This window comes from Pogoniulus pusillus, chromosome 2, assembly GCF_015220805.1.
Source record: "Pogoniulus pusillus isolate bPogPus1 chromosome 2, bPogPus1.pri, whole genome shotgun sequence".
In the NCBI taxonomy this organism is placed as follows: Eukaryota; Metazoa; Chordata; class Aves; order Piciformes; family Lybiidae; genus Pogoniulus; species Pogoniulus pusillus.
The window spans coordinates 37,561,948-37,581,868 of NC_087265.1; the positions used below are offsets into that span (position 1 = coordinate 37,561,948).

Below are 19,921 nucleotides of genomic sequence, written 5' to 3' on the forward strand. Positions count from 1 at the left end.
AACTCCAGGGCATTTAAAATCCACCTCTCAAAATTTCTTCTAATTGCTTATTTGGGCAACTGTTATCTGAATTTTGTCTATCACTCACATTTGTATTCCTTTCACAACCACACACCCCAAACAACACAAAAAGAGCAACCTTGTACCTCCATACAAAGCAAGCTCCATTACCTCACCACTTAATTGAAATTTCTTGAGATGATCTTGGAGGTCTCTTCCAACCTGGTTGATTCTATGATTCTAAAAATGAAATTTCTAATTACAGCTTCTTTGACTTGAATGACATGACCTCTGAGTATTTATTCCTTCAAGTGTAACCACAGCAGCTGTAAAAAAGATTTGGACTTGCTATTTTTTTTTCCAAAAACAGGAAAAGGAACTTGAAGTCCTTCTGAAATGCAGTAGCATTAATGAATTTAGCACTGCTGTACCACTGTGAAGCCCCTGCCTTTATAAGTATATATGCTATCAAAATATTCAGTTTCAAAAGGTTTCCTCTACTCAATGGTGTATGGATTCATAGAATTTATACCTATGATACAAAACTAGCTTCAGTTTTGCAGATCCCTTCAAGACACTTTGTCTGTGTGCTATATTTCTTGGAAAGAAATAATGAAGCTTTCCACACAGAAAAATAAATCACTCTAGACAAGTGCTCCAAGCAAATACAAAACCAAAAATCCCTTAGTTTAGTTTCACTGTGTAGTTTAATCAAAATGGTGATGCTAACACTAGCTGACATAATTTCTTGTTTACTTGAACTGGCTTATGCTTCAGTCTATGCATGGTGCAGGGACTACCCAGACTTAGTGCCATGGTCTAGTTGACTGGATAGGTCTGGGTGATAGGTTGGACTGGATGATCTTGGAGGTCTCTTCCAACTTGCTTGATTCTATGATTCTATATGATATGTAATGGCTCTAAGCCAGTTTTGACCTTCAGGAGACAATACAATAAACATTTTATCAAGAATTACCTTGTTTATAAAGTGCATCAGAAGATTTTATCTCTACTATCTCAAAAGATGAGATTAGCAGCAGCTTCTACACGCCCTCCCTGTTTCCTTCCATACAGACCCCCAGTAGATTACACAGTTGCTGTAAATTAATTCACAAATGCTCAGGAGCACCTTCCATTAGATAGTAAGAATTTAGCTATATAGGTAGTGGGTAGTGCAGATCACCATCTCAGTACTTGTCCAGTTTCTCCCACAGGCTTTTTAGCCTCTGCTGAGCTCTACACTGCTTTGACAATGGTATCTTAAGGTTGCAAGATTAAAACGTTCACCAGGTAGCACAGCTGGCAAGAGTAGTTTCAGGGCAGTCACACACCGAGAGCATTTATTGATATTTTATTTTTCAGTTGTTAAAAAGGTCTCACCATGAAGTAGAAAAACTGCATTATCTTAGAAAAGGCATTCAAAAGAAGAGGCCATGGCAACTATCTTTCATCCTCCTGTGAAGTGAATAAACAAAAATACCTCTGCCAACATACTGAAAAATCAAAGTGGAAAAATCAGTACTAATTTATTATCAAGCAGCCTGCAAAGAAGAACAAGCCATAGCTGGAACAATTCTCTGCCTGTTAAGAGGTGAAAAAGAGACTTTAACAATTCAAGTTTTCCCCTTCTCTCCAGGAACGCTGAAAGGCACTTGTGGTCTCTGTCCACTACTATGCCATATAGACACAACAGTTCCTCTGTTTTTATAATCTTCATCAATTATGCACCTCTCATTTTAAGGAACAGAACAAAAAATGTTGGTTTAGTATAACTGCAAAGATAGCAAGTTCTGTATTCTGCTCAGTGTATTAGAAAAGTCTCTTACCACACCTGCTTGTTTATGGTGTATGAAGCATGCCAGTATAACTAACTATTCTGTTTGCAATTTACAGCTCAAGTAACTAATCACCATAATCATTATCTTCTCCTTGGGTACACAAGACTCAGTTGTGGTTATGTAACTTACTTAAAGTCTATTTGGAATCTCCTATGATTACCTCTTAACAGTGCAATGGTAGCTTGCAGAGAATTACCTTTTGCTAATGCAGAAATGCACAGCAGTTGTCAGAAACTCTGTGCTTATACTCGAAAATCCTCTTTACTGGAAAGATAATCCTGAAAGGTTTCTTTTATTGTTATCACCCTTTTCTTCCTGCTTATTCCCCTTCAGCTTTCATTATGCACATAATGTGCTTAATGAATATCGTGCATTTAAGGCAACACAACCCTGCCCCCAGCAGGACCATCAATTTCATTCTCAAATGAAGCACATGCATATCTTCAAAAGTGTAACTCATAGCCACTAGTATATGAACCTCATCAAATCCCTTAAAGACAGGTTGCAGAATTTGACTTAATTTCAAGTTCAGTGCTCAGTGTAGAACAACACAAAACACAGAACACACGCACACCGTAGCACTTACAACCCAACATTCAGTTGTGCTGGTGGTAGGGCAGCTCCTAACAAGGAACGTTCAGTTTGTTTCGACAGCATTGTCAAAAAAGCAGCTTTCCCCTACTCTGGCATCAAAGCCTTCACGTCACACCAGAAGCACAGAAAAAGACTTCTTAGATTTAAAGCTACTGCATTCTGCCTGACACGCAGGACACTCCACTCCTTGTTAAAATCTCATCCTGCTTTTTAAGATAGGTCAACCATTAAAATAACAATGCCCGGGCCTTCAAGAGTCTCAGACCTTTGAGACTACAAAGAACATCAGGAGAAAGGAAGATTTTGCCTTGGCTGAAGAGAATTGGGTTAGAGATCAAGTAAGTGAACTGGCCATCCACAAATGCATGGGCCTCAATGGGGATGCAGCCGCAAGTGCTGAGGGAGCTGACAGAAGTCATTCCTAGACCACTCTCCAACAGCTTAGTGGATGAAGGAAAGGCTATGAAAATTCTTTATCTGGGCTTTAGTAAAGTCCTGGATACTGTTTCCCACAGCATCCTCCTTAGAAAGTGGCTGCTTGCGGCTTGGATGTGTGGACAATTTGCTACATTAAGAACTGGCTAGATGGCCGAGCCCAGAGTGGTGGCAAAAGGAGTTAAATCCAGCTGGTGGGCAGTCATTAGTGGTATTCTCCAGGGTCTCAGTATCAGGGCCAGTTCATATCTTTATGAGTGCACCTTCAGTAAGTTTGCAGATGACACTAAACTGGAGGGGGAGTGCTGATCTGCTTGAAGGTGGGAAGGCTCTGAAAGGAGATCTAGACAGGATGGATCGATGGGTCAAGGTGAACTGGGTCCTGTATTTGGGTCACATCAACCGCCTGCAACACTACAGGCCTGGGGCAGGGTGGCTAGAAAACTGCCTGAGGTGTTGGCTGACAGCAACTGAATGAGCCAGCAGTGTGCTCAGGGGGCCAAGAAGGCCAACAGCATCCTGGCCTGTATCAACAGTAGTGTGGCCAAGAAAGCCAAGAGCATCCTGGGATGCACTAAGGTGCCTGTGGCAGCAGACTGAGGAAGGTTCTCTCCCTGATGAAGTCTAATCTGGATTACTGCAATCACTTTCAGGCTTCTCAGTTCAAGAAGGACAAGGAATTACTGGAAAGAATCCTGTGGAGAGCCACTGAGATGATTAAGGAACTTGGAACACCTAACTCTTGAGGAAAGGCTGAGAGAGCTGAGTCTATAGTCTGGAGAAGAGAACACTGAGGGAGGAAACTTATTAATGCTTATGAAGATCTAAAGGCCAAGTCAAGACAGAGCCAGACTCTTCTCAGTAGTGTCCAGTGACATGAAAAGGGCAATGGACACAAAATAGAACACAGGAGGTTCCACATAATCATAAGGAAACAAATTCTTCAGTTTGAGAGTTGCAGAACACTGGAAGAGGCTGCTCAGAGTGTCTGCGGAGCCTCCATACCTGGAAGCATTCAAAAGCCACCTGGACATGTTCCTGGGTGATTCACATCAGGTGATCCTACTCTAGCAAGGGGGTTGGACTAGATGCTCTTCAGAGCTCCCTTCTCACCCTTGCCATTCTGCAATTCATAGAATCATAGAATGGTTTATGTTGGAAGGGACCTCAAAGATCATCCAGTTCCAACCCCTGCCATAGGCAGGGACACCTCCCACCAGAGTAGGTCACTCAAGGCCTCATCCAACCTGGCCTTGAACACCTTCAGGGAGGGAGCATCCACAACCTTCCCAGGCAACATGTTCCAGTGTCTCACCACCCTCACTGTAAAGAACTTCTTCCTAACATCTAGTCTATATCTCCTCTCTTCCAGTTTAAGTCCATTACCCCTCGTCCTGTCATTACAAGACCTTGTAAATAGTCCCTCCCCAGCCTTCTTGTAGGCCTCCTTCAGATACTGGAAGGCCACTACAAGGTCTCCTTGAAGCCTTCTCTTCTGCAGGCTGAAAAGCCCCAACTCTCATAGCCTGTCCTAGTAGGAGAGGTGCTCCAGCCCTCTGATCATCTTCATGGACCTCCTCTGGACTCATTCTAACAGTTCCATGTCCTTCCTTGTGTTGGGGGCTCCAGAACTGCACACAGTACTCCAGGTGGGGTCTGATGAGAGCAAAGTAAAAGGGCAGAATCCCCTCCCTTGCCCTGCTGGCCATGCTGCTCTTGATGCAGCCCAGGACACAGTTGCTGTCTGGGCTGCACATGCACACTGCTGGCTCATGTTGAACTTTTCATCAGCCCAGACCCCAGGTCCTTTTCCTCAGGGCAGCTCTCCAGCCATTCTCCAGCCAGCCTGTATCTGTGCTTGGGATTGCACTGACCCAGGTGCAGGACCTTACACTTGGCCTTGTTGAATTTCATGAGGTTGGCCTGGGCTCACCTCTCCAGCCTGTCCAGGTCCCTCTGGATGGCATTTCTGCCCTCTAGCAAGTTAACTGTGCCACACAGCTTGGTGTCATCTGCAAACTTGCTGAGGGTGCACTCAATTCCTCTGTCCATGTCACTGACAAAGATGTTAAACAGCACTGGTCCCAGCACTGACCTCTTGGCACTGGTCTCCAGGTGAATATTGTGCCCTTGATCACCACTCTCTGAGTGTGACCATCCAGCCAATTCCTTATCCAGCAGTGCTCCACCCATCAAGTCAACGTTTTTTCCGGTTTGGTGACCAGGATGTCATGTGGAACAGAGTCAAATGCCTTATTCAGGTCCTGTCAGATGATGTCAGTTGCCTTTCCCTTGTCCACTGTTGCTGTGACTTCGTTATAAAAAGCCACTAAATTTGCTGGGCATGATTTACCCTTGGTGAGGCCATTGCTGGTTACCACTAATCACTTCTGCTTTGTTTCCCATTTGCCTTAGCAGAGTCTTCAGGAGGATCTGCTCCATGATCTTGCCAGGCAAAGAGGTGAGACTGACTGCTCTGTAGTTCCCAAGGTCTTCCTTTTTCCCTTCCTGAAGAAAGGTGTTATGTTTCCCTTTTTCCAGTCAGCAGGAACTTCACCAGTCTGCCATAACCTTTCAAACGTGATGGACAGTGGTTTAGCAGCTTCATCCACCAGTTCCCTCAGGACCCATAAGTGGATCTCATCAGGCCCCACGGACTTGTGCACATTCAGATTCCTCAGGTGCTCAGGAACACGATCTTCCATTATAGTGGGGAGATCTTCCTTCTCCCAGTCCTTACTTTTGCCCTCTAGGACTCGGACAATTCTGTGACTTAGCAGATGGCACAGCTCCCTTTTATCCCATACCAAACACCAGTGATGTCTCTAAGATGTCTAATGCTTACCCTTGTGTAAGTGCAGTTTCTTGACAGGAGGAAAAAGCATATAAAATAAAGATGGATTAATGAAGAATCAGTGTTTTAGTGCAAAATCAAACGTATGTCCTACACCAAAGTATATACATGATACATGGTATAGATAAAAGATTACAGCTTGTCTAATAGAGACTGAAATGTATTTGGCCACAAAGCCAGTAGTGTTTTAAGCTGCTTGCCATAATGGAAGGTGAACATTCTGTACTTGGAATGTGGCTTTGGCAAGGCTACTAGCAACATACTGGAAGTTACCTGAGATTAACTGCAAGATCTGCAATGGAGACAGAACATGTTCCCTACTGTGTTGAATCCAATAGAGCAGAAAAACTTTCTTACCTGGGTTCTGGTTATAAAATGGTCCTCCATTCATCTGGTTCTGAAGGCTTGTCTGTGACGTGATAGAAGGAGGACGCCGATATGGCAAAGATCCCCCTATTGTTGGGGGGGTGTGTCGAGAGGCAGGCCTGTTCATGCTGTAGAACTGAACCGGGTGACCTAGGTTAGAAAGAGAAAGGTATCAGCAGAGAGAAGAATGATGCCTGCCTTTTTTTATACCTACACCCAGGATTCAAAGGGTTGAAAAGGTTTTGGCTTAGTTTGGTTCACTAAGACAGTCTGCATCACAGGAGCTGGCAGCTCAGCTGCCAGACTGGCAGGACACTGGCCTACATTCAGCAACTGCTCACAAAAGGCAGTATGAAAACATAAAGGTGTCTAAGCTACAATATGAAAGAAAAAAACCCAAAATACCCATTATGTACAATGTATTTTAAGAGCTGTTTCTAAGTTTTATAATTATAAACCTTCCCAAAAAGTAGCACTTTGCAGCCCAGCAATTAATCAAAGTACAGTACAAACTACGTGTAAGCCATTTCCAAGATTTAAAGCTGTTACTTTCTACAGCTCAAACACACAATGGCAACTATCTTATTGTTGCTCAGGAAATAAGCAGAGAATCATCTGGGAAGAAGAGACTGTTAGAAACTACTTCTAGGATGGAATAAATGAAATCATACTCAAAGATCCTCTTTTCAGGGAGCTGTCAATTGAGATGACTCCTTAAAAACTCACTCTACATTTAAATCATTTCCTGTTCAAAGTAATTGATCCTGAATCTAAGCAATAAATAAATAAAGCAAGACTACTAAGCAAGGTATCTTCTGAGCTCACATAAAGTTCTCTGGCTTAAAGAATCTATATTCAGTAAATTGAAATTATTATACTCATATGAGTTATTACCCTCCCTAACTATTCTGCCTCCACCATTTGTGGTTAAGTTTCAGAGTTTGCAAGAATAAAGAAAGAGAAGTGGAGATGCTCACTGTGGTAGAGGAAACATCCATGCAGTGGGAAACAGAACAGCTGCATGCCATAGTTAGTCTATGAGTTTCTCAGCATCCAAACCCCACCAAAATGCCAATGCAATAAGTAATTACATAAAATTTAAAATTATAAAAAATATGTAAATGAGAAAATGATAAAATTAAGTGACAGACGTGTATAAAACTAGTACACCTTGAATTATGTACTATAACCACGACCCTATATAGTTAAGTATTAGCAAATAAATATTCTAGTTAAAGTTTTTAATAAAATCTATTTTTTAAGTTACAAAAATTCCTGCTTCTGCAGTAACTTTGAAAAGCCCTGGAGTGTCATCACATCTGGGTTCATCTGCCCACCAGCTGGAGCAGATACTCACCTGTAGAGGGTGTGGAAGAAACAGCAGGGGGAGTTGGAGAGGTGAAGCCATCAGCAAGGGGCTGAGCTCCTGCAGCAGCAGCAGTAGCATCTGGGGCAGCGGAGGGAGGGGCAGGAGCAGGAGGAGGTGGGGCAGGAGCAGAGGTAGCAGGAAGGGGAGAAGTGCCAGCGGAGCCAGCAGGGGCTATGTGAAGAGAGGAGTAAGAGGTGAGGTTAATAAGGAGATATGTTAGCAAGGACTGGAGAATGCCTCTGACTATTCAGTGTTAGCTGTTTATTAGACACATAGCATTAAAAATGCATGAGGAGATGAGAGAAAAATGGAGCTGTTAAAAGAAGGCTCATTCTTATGCAGATGGTAAATGAGGGTTAAGCAATTTTACTTCTTTTTGCATCTGAAGGGAACAACTCAGAAATTTCCACTGAAAGCTCTGAATTTTGGAAGATGTCTTTAAATATTTTTATTTATGCTTTTTGACCTGCAGCACTGCTGCCTGCAGCTTTTGTACAAATTAGAAAACACAAAGAGGAAAGCCAAAAAAAGGCCAGTTCTTTGGTTCAGAAATATCATGTATTTCACACTGTAAGCCAACTGTACACTCTTCTACGCTGAAGCCACTGAAAGGGCTGAGCAAAGGGAAAGGAGCACTGATATCACTTCCTATTTCTGCTAAGACTGGGGCAATTACATGGAACAAGCATTTTTTGTGACAACTCAAGACTTGTATTAATGCAGTAAATAGATACTCTGTGCCTGTCTCTCATCTAATTTTCTAAAACCATTCTTCTATCTATCTGCAGGAACAGCCAATGAACAAAAAAAACCCACCATATATTTGCTTAAAAGGACAAGGGAGAAGTTTACACTGAAAACACCATTGAGTCCTACTCACTCATGTGCAGGCAGCCAGGCAAAAAAAAAAATCAGATAAAATACGTAAAAAGAGCTCATCAGACACTCCCAGAAAAGACACTACTTGATTCAAACTCATACTATCAATAGCAAACAATTTTCAAGGCTTGCATGTTTCTGAATAACGAACTTTGAGAGTTCTCTTGGGGTTTAAGAGACTTGCAAATGCTAAAGATTAATGCTAAGTCAGAAAGAGGAAGTTTTCATTTACCTGGATAGACACTGGGAGGAGATGGTGTGGGAACTGCAATAGGAACACCCACACTTCCACTTCCACTGTTCTCTCGACTGCTGCTCCGACTACTTGGGTGGCTTCCTCCACTACTCCCACTGCTGCTGTAAGAAACCAAAATAACCCAGAGTGTGAATATGCTGCTGTGCATGTTTAAACGTTGAGATCTTTTAAAGAACACCTTACTAATTCAAAGTAGCAGGGAACAAGAAGAAAGAAACAACAATGACATAATTTTACATAAAGTTTAGTTTTCCTGAAACTTCACTTTGGCTACAACACAACAAGTTTTCCAGTTAGTCTTAGTGAACTTGCCCATAAATGAAACTCTTAAAGGACCTTGCTCAAAACACATCATTCCAATATTCTTAATCCCCCATTGAACAAATACAGACCATTTTCCTATAACTTATAAAATGTGTAGACTGTGGAAAGTGGTTTAGATGCATTTATATGAGATTACTGAAATCTGGAAATTGTAAGGTAATAAAAGTAAATTCTACTTTAAGTCCATCTGCTTAGCCACCCTCAAGTAATTACAATGTTTAATAAGTAAAAATTTCAAGGGAAGTATTTAGACCTGTCACATCACAGAGCTCTTAATTATCCCAGAGAAAAGGCTAGCCTTCTAGTTTAGCTTTATTCTGGGTTTGAAGTTACCAGTATTCTCAATGTACTGTTCTTTTCAGCTACTCAATCTATTAAGATCAATGACTGTTCAAACAGTGTGGACTATAAGCATACTATATATACATTCCTGCAGCACATAGGAGGTAAGTTGCATACAAAGTCCTTTCCTGTTTTGTAAGCATTCTTTGAAGTAATACAACGACCTACTTACTTGAAAGACCACAATTTTAGTAATTAAGTACTGTAACTATTGGCTCTAAAATTAAGGTGACTAGGGGGCTAGGTAAACAATCTTAACATGTCTCCCCAGGCAGTATTAGTTGTTGTTGTTTAATATTCTATGATTAGCTATTCTAGTTTGATTGGAGTGCATTCCCATCATGCCAAGTAACATTCCCAGTCCATATCATGAATCACCATGCCTCACTGTACAACTGCAGATGGATCTGATACTTAGCGTAGCATTCTTCCCCGATATGCTTATACAATACTAAACAGACTTTGTACAGGACTACATGGAATACCTGTATGTGCGATTCCTCTGATTCACAGAAGCTGTTCTAACAGGGCTCTGCTGTGAGGGAACCATATTGCGTGTTGGGCTAGGCACGTAGTCATTTGGTACCACTGGGGGCCGTACTGGCTCTAGTGTACGATAGGGAGAGTGGCGTCTACACGGGGACAAAATAGTTCAGAAACGAATTAAGATAATACAGACAAAGCCAAAGATTTTTTTCTTCTTTTAAAAGATAGCTACATACCCATCAGTAATGGGAGATAAAAAAATGTTTAACTCTAAAAGTCTGTAGTACCCACTTCATAGGATGAGGAAAAAAAAATATAACAATGTCCTTTATCTACTTCAGTCTTTCTAAACTCTGTTACATATCTGCTTTGTTTTAAGAGTAATCCAGATCTTGTTATAAAGTAAAGCACCATGGTCTGTACGTACATAGTTAATCACATACCAACAAACTGCACTCATCCCAGCTCTAGTGTATTTTACTAAGGTCAAAGTCAAGTTCACAGACTTAACAGGAAAGTACTTTTATCACACACAGCACAAATAATTAATGAACAGTGCCACATACTAATTTTCCAGTTGTTTAGCACCACTTGTCAAAGCCACATAATTAATGACTTTTTACTCTAAAGCATGTAGTTGTTAAGTGTTCTGCAACGATAAAAAGGTTCCTGTTGGGAAAGGCTGGTGATGCGTGCCGTCTTCTGGCAGAAACATGCTAAATGATATATAAAACATGATCAGTGGGAGAGGATGTGGATATAACACCTCTTCATCTTTGTGAATGGTTCAAACAAAAAACCAAAAAACCAAACACAGAAAAAAAGCAAACAATGACAAAACAACAATAAAAGTAACACACAGAGACTACAGAAAAATAAAGAATCTTCCCCTTCCCCCCCTTCTGTTCACTACAGCAAATCACACATTTGGTGACTGCACTTACCCAATAGTTCCCTTTCCTGACATCGGTGGACTTGGTGGCTTCTGTGTGGGTGGTGTTGTACGAGGCAGTCCACCCATCTTCATATTCTGTGTGCTGACCTGCATAAAATAATGAGGAGAAGAACAACATTCACTAAGCTCAGCTTCTTGGGTGAGAAACATGAGATGCCTCCAGCAATTAACTCTAAGTAGAGGAAGGTATAAACAAAAAAACTGAGAGGCCATGCACTTTATATGCAATTTCCACTCTGCTAGAAGTCAAAGTTGTGCTCAAAGGACTCTATTACACAGGGTTTAAAAAAAAATGTGTATGCAAAAAGTGAATTTGCCTTTATGCTATCACATAAACATTAAATCACTGATAATAGAGACACCATATCAAATTTGGTTAAATCTTCCAGTCATCTCTTGAGATAAAGGCAGTTATTTCATGTTGCACTACTAAATGATAACTTTGCAAAAATATAATTAATACTCTTTAAAGTATATCTAATATACTAATAAGTATAGATATACTAATAATTAGATATAAAAGTATATCTAATATACTAATATAAATCTAATCACAATTTAATGTAATTCATACAAATCTGGAGAAATCAATCTCCAAATATTATTCATTAATGCTTTCTTATCTTCATGGTATGATATGAAATGTTTTGATTTGTAATTGTATTCATTGTAAATTAATTCACAGTGAATATTATTTATGTATATATAAACTGAAGCAAAGTTATGTGGAGAAAAATGAAAATATGTACTTTTTCCCCCCCACCAAATCTGCAGCAAGTTAATCTCTTAAGAAATAAATGGACGGGGAGAAGAATACCCAGCAGCAATGTGATGTAATTCCTGTTGTTTCCTCCCCTCTGAGGATGAAATAATAATGAAGTAACTTTTACATAAAGAAATCTACTCTAAACTCTAAAAAGTATAATCCCCTGCCCCCCTGACTAATCGATCAACCTAGGCATCACAAACAATTGTCAACAATGTAGGCATTTTGCTTCTCTGTACAGTGCCAGCTAAGCACAGTTGTCTAAAGGATGCATCCCTACAGGAATCGTTACACAGTCTTCTTGCATGGGAGCCTCTGTTAAACAGCTTGGATTTATTGATGTTCACACTGCTGCTCAGATACAGAGATATTCAACACACTTAAATCAGTATGCTTACAGAGCTTTTTCTGTTGTTCCTGCCATGCGCTACTTCACAGCGCCTCTTCTTTCCAAAACCTAAGTCTTGAAGTCTTGCCTCCTGCCTCCACCTCCCATATAAAAAAGGCAAAGTGATCAAGGCATTAAGAGTATTTGCAATCATCATTAAAGGCAAATGACTCCTTCAAAATTTGACCGTAACAACTCGCTTAAAATCCTGGTAATGTTTAGATTTGTGCATTAATAAATATAGAGAACATTGCAAAGGGTAACGTATTCTATATTCCAGTTCACTGAAACTTGATTTTGTAGCTCTAATCGATCCCAGAGCTATCACATTTTTCAGTCTGCTGGGAGGAAAAGAAAACCAAGTGCTGGAAGAGTTTTTTTGGCATTTTTTGGCTGGTTGGTTTTGGCTTTTTGTCAGATTCAAAATCAGTTGTTTGGATTTAGCTGTGCAAGTCAAAATTCTTTTGCACAGCATTATAAAGTCCTTTAAGCCAACTCTAAGCAACAAGAAATCCAAAGTTAATTCAAGTGAGGGATGAAGTATAGCACTGAACTACAACTACTTGAAGGGAAAAAGGAAAAGTGTAAAATTAAGTCTATTTTATTCTATACACGGAACATTGATAGCACAATCTGATTGTTTTTTAAAGTTGCAGCACCCACCGTATTTCCTCGTTCACTGAAGATGCCTCTTTCCCCCACCTGCCTACTCCAGTTGTCAAAGAAAACTCCACACAAACAAAAACCCACCACTTTTAATTAAACTCTCACTGCATTGTTACTTCCTGTATTTCAAAGAGACCTTTAAGAATAGGTGGGCAGAGGGTTTGGATGCCTTTAGATGACAGCAAACTTCGATCATTCGTGTGCCCCTGTACAGTCCATTTAGGCCTTTGGCTACGCTGTTGTTTCTGGCCAGATGATGCAGCCACTAAGCTATTAGTAAGAATCCATACAGAATATGGAATTCCATAAAGAATCTTTTTATTTGTATACAGTCATTGCAGGAATAAATATCAAGTTTTAGGCTTCCACTGTGCTAAAGATACATGGAAAGAAAGGACAGTAGAGGTGGAAGACACAGTGACGCCACACAGTATACAGTAAGAAGCGGAAGTAATACTTGCCTAACGCAGAACTCCAGTGACTGCTAATTTCTTTAACACTGAGAATAAACATAGGACGGGACATAGGATGGGAAGAAAGCTTTAAAAAAATGTGACCAAAGGAAAAAAAGCAATATTTGTTTAATCAAGGAACTTAAGTCAACGGTAAGCTTAGTTTCAGACTCTTTGAAATGACTTTTCAACACTGAAATTGAAATGTTGAGAGAGCAATTAATTTAAGTTTACAAGGCTGTCAAGGATTGATGGCTTTAAGATCAGCTGCTTTAAGTTAAACAACCCTGAGTAATTTCTCCTTTGACTTACAGTCAAATAATCACAGAAGAGAAATGAAGAACATAAAACTATTCCAACAGTTCTGACCAAAATACACAGATATGTATAAATAATAACACAGAGGACATTAAAAAAGGTTGCAAGCTGCCTTAGGAAAGAAAAATAAAATTAAAAGCTATATGACTTGAAATTTCAGCTGACATAACAATGTAACATGGAGGGTACAGGAGGGGGAGGAAAGCCACTAATACCTCCTCTAGTAAAAATTGTCTTGCCTGATCCATTTTGCACATGGTTGTAAAGATAGCTTCCACACACAAATCCTCATCCACACACATCCTTCTTACAAATTTCTAACATCCAAAGCAAGCACAAAACTCAATGTCACATTTGCATTTGCTGCCAAATTAAAAAGAAAAACCAAAAACATTTTCTGGAGTAAGTACGAATTTGCCATAAGTTACATTGTTTCTGGTGATGTTTTCCCTAACTCTGCACAGCTGGAACTATCCGAATGCAACTGCTTAATTAGAGGGTGAAAGCATGTCGGTTGGTTGGTTGACTGCAGGACCCCATGAATCTGTGGTAGGTTTGTGGTTAAAAGCTCACAGATTGTTTTAGATAACTGTATGGAAAAACAGAGCCTGCAACCAAGAAACATCAAGTACCAACTCCTCTTTGTTCACCAGAACAGCTAACCAATACGCTAAAATAGAGAAACAAAAATTGAGAGTAATCATTTGAGCACAAGGCTCAGAAAACAGAACCTGACTGTTCTAAAAGCGAGAAGACAACCCTGTGAACAGACAAGTAGTACCCCAATTCTATGCAAGATGTATGCAGTCATTTTTCCCATTATTTTTTGCCTCTTCCCACAGAAATGAAAAAAAGTAGAAGAATGTTAACAACTGAAATTACATGTAAGATCACCAAACAATTCTGTGGAGATACTAAGTTGTTGTAGTGGTTGGGTTTTTTTACAGGATATCTTGCAGAAGCTTTCTATGTGAATTAGCACTACAGAAGTGGCTCCCATCAAACCTGTTACTCTTGCAACACTGGAGTTGTAATCTGAAGACCTGCTAAGGAAGAAAATCTTGGCAAAGTGACATATCCTGAAGAATGCTCTGAGATCTAGTTCCACAGTAACTGCCATGAAAGTAACTGTAAAGAAATGCACCACTATTAAACTATGCTATTCTGTTAAAAAAGGGTACAATGGTATTTAATCCAGTACTTTCTATATTGAGCTACAGTGTCAGTTTTAGAAAGGTAACATCTGATGACTTCAAGACACGATACAGGGCTGAAGAGAGCCCTTAGAAAATTCTAAGTTTGGGGGGCAGGGGGTGCTTAAATAATTAAAAGTTATTTGTGCAATGTCTGTCTATGGCAACATTTTTTTTTCATACATCCCAGTGATGAAATCATCTTCTTATGGTTCTACATATGACTGAATTTCCCTCATACATTTTTATAGACATTTAACAGGTTGAATTTCTTTATCGCTCCACTGTATAAGAAATTTGTAGTGATAAACTCATTGAAATTGACAAATTCTATAGTCCTTTCAATTCAATTCTTGGCAATGTTTTCAGGGTCAAAAAAATTCAAACAGGAAGTGGAGGGATACATAGTTGGTCAGATATAAGAGCTGGTCATCAGATACACAAAAAGTATTTGCATCGATGCACTGGGTATTTACACGGCTGTAAGGAGCTTAGGAACTTACCTGTATTTCAATCCACACTTTGATTTTTCTGAAAAAATGTCTCATTGCCAGTTTAACTACCAAAACAAAGTGGGTTTGGTTTTATATTCCCCTAAAAGCCTGAATACTAGATATTCCACACACCTCAGGAGGAGTAACTTTCTAAAGCTAAAGTTGGACTTACTCCTAAAGTCTTTAAGTGGCGTCTTATAGTCACGTCAAATTTCCTAGAACTTTAAGGACATCAAAAGAATCACCTTTGCCAAAAATCCAATAAGTGTTGCATCAATAAGTGTGCATCAAAACTACCTTTCCATGCCTTGATTCATCTTGGTAATGCTACAGTGAGGATGAGAGGATGAACAGATTTTTTTGCTCATCATCTGCTGCCTCAAAGTAAATTCCTTTTCAGGCTGTGTTCAGCCAGTTGAATACTTACTCTGTACATCTAACCAAACCATATGTTCATCAGTGGATTAACCAGTTGATAGGGAAATGAAACGTCTAAATTTCAACCCTGTCTTGGCATATGACCAGAAGTAGAAGCTTCAGCAAGTTGTGTTTATTTTACGACATCCACCTACCTAAAGCAGCTGGAGAATCAAGTCCAGTAAACACAAAACAAACATAATGTCAATTCCAACTGACATTCCTCTGACTTCACTGACATGTTCTTCAAAATTTGTTTAGAATGAAGATTCAAGCTACCTACCCAGACACAAGCACAGTTAGCTTTGCAACAGGCAGTCAGTTTAATAGTGTAACTCTTAGCTAAGACTAAAGTTTCGCTGCAGCCATGAAAAATAAATGTAGGCTAAAGACTTCAAATCTAATCTCCTGTAAGCTAAATAAATGTATTATTCTCATAGAACTAGGGTTAGTAGCCACATCCTTATTTTCTACAACTGAAAGAAAGATAATACCAGGGAGGAGATATATATTTTGCAATCCTCAAACAAAAAGCGCTCAAACACTATGTGAATTGAAATTCTGTACCTCACATTTAAACATGCAGGAAATCTCTCATCTATTAAACATTTTCCATTGTGATCACATGTGCTACATACACTTAACTTCCCAGAAGTGTCATCTAGCCATCACTGGGATATCATGGAATCAGGGTTGGAAGGGACCACAAGGATCATCTAGTTCCAACCTCCCTGCCATGGGCAGGGACACCCCACCCTACCCTAGATTAGACTGTCCAGAGCCTCATCCAGCCCAGCCTTAAACACTCCCAGGGATGGGGCCTCAACCACCTCCACAGGCAATCCATTCCAGGCTCTCACCACTCTCATGCTGAACAACTTCCTCCTCATGTTCAGGCTGAACCTCCCCATCTCCAGCTTTGCTCTGTTCCCCCTAGTCCTGTCACTACCTGGTAGCCTAAAAAGTCTCTCCCCAGCTTTTTTGTAGCCCCCCTTCAGATACTGGAAGGCCACAGGAAGGTCACCACAGAGCCTCCTCTTCTGCAGACTGAACAGCCCCAACACTTTCAGTCTGTCCTCAGAGGAGAGGTGCTCCAGCCCTCTGACAGTCCTCATGGCCCTCCTCTGAACACGCTCCAGCATCTCTACATCCCTCTTGTAATAGAGGCTCCAGAACTGGATGCAGTACTCCAGGTGGGGTCTCACCAGAGGAGAGTAGAGGGAGAGAATCACCTTTCTTGACCTGCTGGCCACACTTCTCCTGATGCAGCCCATATCTACAGTAACACCTGGTTTTACAGGCAATCTTTGCAGGAACACAGAGGATTTTCTTTTAGCTTCCAGTAGTGAAAAATACTTAATAATGAAAAATGTTTCACATCAACTATGAACTTCATTTAATTAATATACTCATACTACATATTCATTTCCTATGTTCTAAAATACAGTGCACTCTAAAACTGTGCCAGCTCACTTCCTCCTTCCCCCAAAGAGCTGCAATTCAGATGGAGGATATCACAATACTGAATAAGGGCTATAACATATCTATGAATTAATGTGTTATGACCTCCAACAGAGGATCATGTACTTGATTGTCCAACTGATACAATGGTTTTTATTGATACACCTGCAGCTACTAATGCTACTAACACTTAAATCTCTAAGATTCTTGAGAATTTTGCATACTTCATACTTCAGTCTGAGTTCACTGATACACTAATCATTTAATATTCAGCAAAATAAACCCCTTAGCTTGCAGTAAGAGCTTTTCAAGAGTTATTAAGTATTTCACACAACTACAAAATTTGTGAAAATGTCCATATACAGGTGCCTCTCAGTATTTAAACAGTGATAGTAGTTTCTGAAAAACTTAAGGATACTGCAACTTTAAAAAAATAATATTCAGATTTTAATGTTTTTTACACATCTTTGAAGCCCATTATCTGAGCAGTCTCACACTGAAACATTAATCCAAATCAAATTGTAACTTACACCGTATATAGGATAAAAAGAGTATTACACAGGGGGAGGTTCATATTCAGCTGTTACCTATTCATGTACCTTTTTGTCTACACAAGGTTAGCACAACATTCCTCCCTTGTAAATGATGTGGTTAATATTTTGTCACAAAACTTTTTAAATGAACTGAGTTAGTTTCTTACATAAATACATTAGTTTAGATCACAAATGTTTACCTGCATTGGAATCATTCAACAGAAGGACTGATACACAGGAGGGAGAGCAGGTGTGGCTCTCTCTGCTACAATCAGTTAGCACATTAATCATCTCCCCGTGTGTAATAGTCTCAGAAGAATAAGAATGGAAATCCAGCCCTGGGGTTTCTTACCTTAAATCTAAGCAACCACTTAATGCATAAATGGAGCAAATAAAAGAGGTAAGGAAAAAAAAGCATTGAAAGGTTAGTTGGAACTTCAGGATATGAAGAGAAAGGAAAAAGAAAGAAAAAAGTTAAGCATTCAGCATTAACAAAATAATGTATCAGTAGACCATAGAAAGAGTGGTTAAAGCAGAATGTGTCATGAACAAAAGATTTTCAAGCTGAAACTTTTAATATACATTACCAAAAAGGTTTTAGACCAACAGCTTAAAATTAATGCTCAATTGCTTGTACACAGTTTACTCAAGTTCCTGCAGTGCTAAAAGTCAGCTTTTGTTTTCAGAATGGATTGAGAGATCTAGATGGATTAACTTCAGAGATTAATGTATTTGACCTGTCAAAGGCTAGCCTTATCAATACCCTGAGTTCATTTCAACTGTAACATGTGTTAGCATACTTATAACTATTTGAAACAGAAGCCTCTGAAATATTAAGCTAATATATGTCCTTGCCTAGACAATGCAGTTAGTTAACTCAATCTAGTGCCATGAAGTCTGCTCTCCCAAACAAAGATCAAGAGCAAACCATGACATCTTGTACATACAATACTCTGTATGGATACTGCACCACATAATACACAGTTCAAAAAATACTCCTAAGACATTAACAAGTTTCTAAAACACTTTGCTGTTTATGTGCTAGCTTTTTGACATTAAGTCTTATATTTTAGTGTTTTCAAAATTACTAGTCTTTCCATTTGAATACAATTTGATCTGTTCTCCATTCAACCAATCTAAACACATCATTTCATCTCTTACATTAAACACGCAGAATCACAACAGTGGTGCATCCAGAACAACTACTCTGTTTCACCCATTTCAAAAAGATCCTAATATATTAGAAGAGAAACAATCTCATTTACCAGAAAAATATCCTGGGTGTGGGTTTAAAGGTTAATGAATCTATTAACTAAAACAGTCTGTACTTCATTCAGCTACATTGAAAAACCAGGTCCCCCTGTACTGGCCAGAGAGGCCAACCATGTTAGAGGGCCTATGAGCATAAATGTTTTGCATGGCAGCACTGCCTGGTAACTACAGTGCCTTACTACACATCACTATGAATGAACCAGATGTCACTTCTTTTCTTCTCCATCTTCTTGACTGGTCTCTTTGGAGGGAAGGACAGATTGGAAGACTTTGTGATTCAGGAAACAAAAAAAAAATCAAATTAAGTCTCTCTTGGACAACAAGTGCTTTAGGTTTTTGAAGCATTGTAGCTTTGTGAAGGGAATTCAAGGAGGAATTGCTGGAATAGTACAGTAGCACTTAAATTCTCCCCTCATCTATTAAGAAAACATGTTGTAGAGTGCTTCTCCCTGAAGATGGTATTTACTGGTGCTTCAAATTTCTAAATAGAAGAAACAGGGGCTCAAGTGCCTATACCACTTCTCTCAACATGCCATACTGGATTTTTCAACCAAGGATGCTGCTCTCTTTTTTATCTTGTACTGTTCTCTGTCCAGTTTGACATCTTTCTCAGGGCTTACAATGAATGTCTGCTGCATTAGCTCTTTGACTGTCCTGACAACGCATAACTAGAAGGAAATCTTTACAGCAGAAAATGTATAAAGAGGACAAAGAATGTGGACTAAGGCATCCTGATGCTGACTGGAACTCTATTTATTCAGTAACTCCTGGTCATTTATTTGAAAAGTGTCAAAGCTCAAGCAATAAAGAGCTATAAATAGGCAAATTTAAAGTTCCTATCCCCTTTTAATTTTTCCTCCTTTCTGGTCTCCAGACCTAGTAAACTAATCTGTAGTTACCCAAGCAGAACAAAACCAACAAGTTCACAAGCACAACTGACAACTTTCTCCCCATCAGCAAGACAATAGTTCTTTCTTTTGTGCTAAATGCAGGATTAACCCTTATGGGAAGACATCTACAGATCTTAAGGATAAAATTATTTTAAGTTCTCTGCTTATTATTTCACAAATTTCATTTTCTAGATAAATACTTTGCACTGTAAATATAATTTTTAAGACATTTTAACATATCACAACCATAAAAATTGATGTAAATAATCCATTTGACTCCTCATCCATTTGATGAACTATGTTCTTTCAGAAGAATGCAATTCATTGCACCACAGCGAGCATGATTCTGCTGCATTTAGGCAAGTGGGATATC

The 19,921-nt window shown here is 39.5% G+C and overlaps 1 protein-coding gene across 23 annotated transcripts in view; it reads right to left on the minus strand.

The window, feature by feature from the left end:
* ABI2 (abl interactor 2) overlaps positions 1-19,921 on the minus strand; it is a 70,709-nt gene that overhangs the window by 12,609 nt on the left and 38,179 nt on the right. For 5 of the 23 annotated variants that reach the window (XM_064161395.1, XM_064161431.1, XM_064161361.1 and 2 more), the window contains 4 exons: positions 10,688-10,785; positions 9,743-9,889; positions 8,568-8,692; positions 6,079-6,237 (listed from right to left, as the gene is read on the minus strand). In XM_064161395.1, coding sequence (XP_064017465.1) covers positions 6,079-6,237; positions 8,568-8,692; positions 9,743-9,889; positions 10,688-10,785 — 529 coding nt within the window. Of the gene's footprint in view, positions 1-6,078; positions 6,238-7,444; positions 7,628-8,567; positions 8,693-9,742; positions 9,890-10,687; positions 10,786-17,738; positions 17,757-19,921 lie in introns of all 23 variants that reach the window. The other 18 variants (XM_064161319.1, XM_064161307.1, XM_064161461.1 and 15 more) reach the window with 6 other exon arrangements.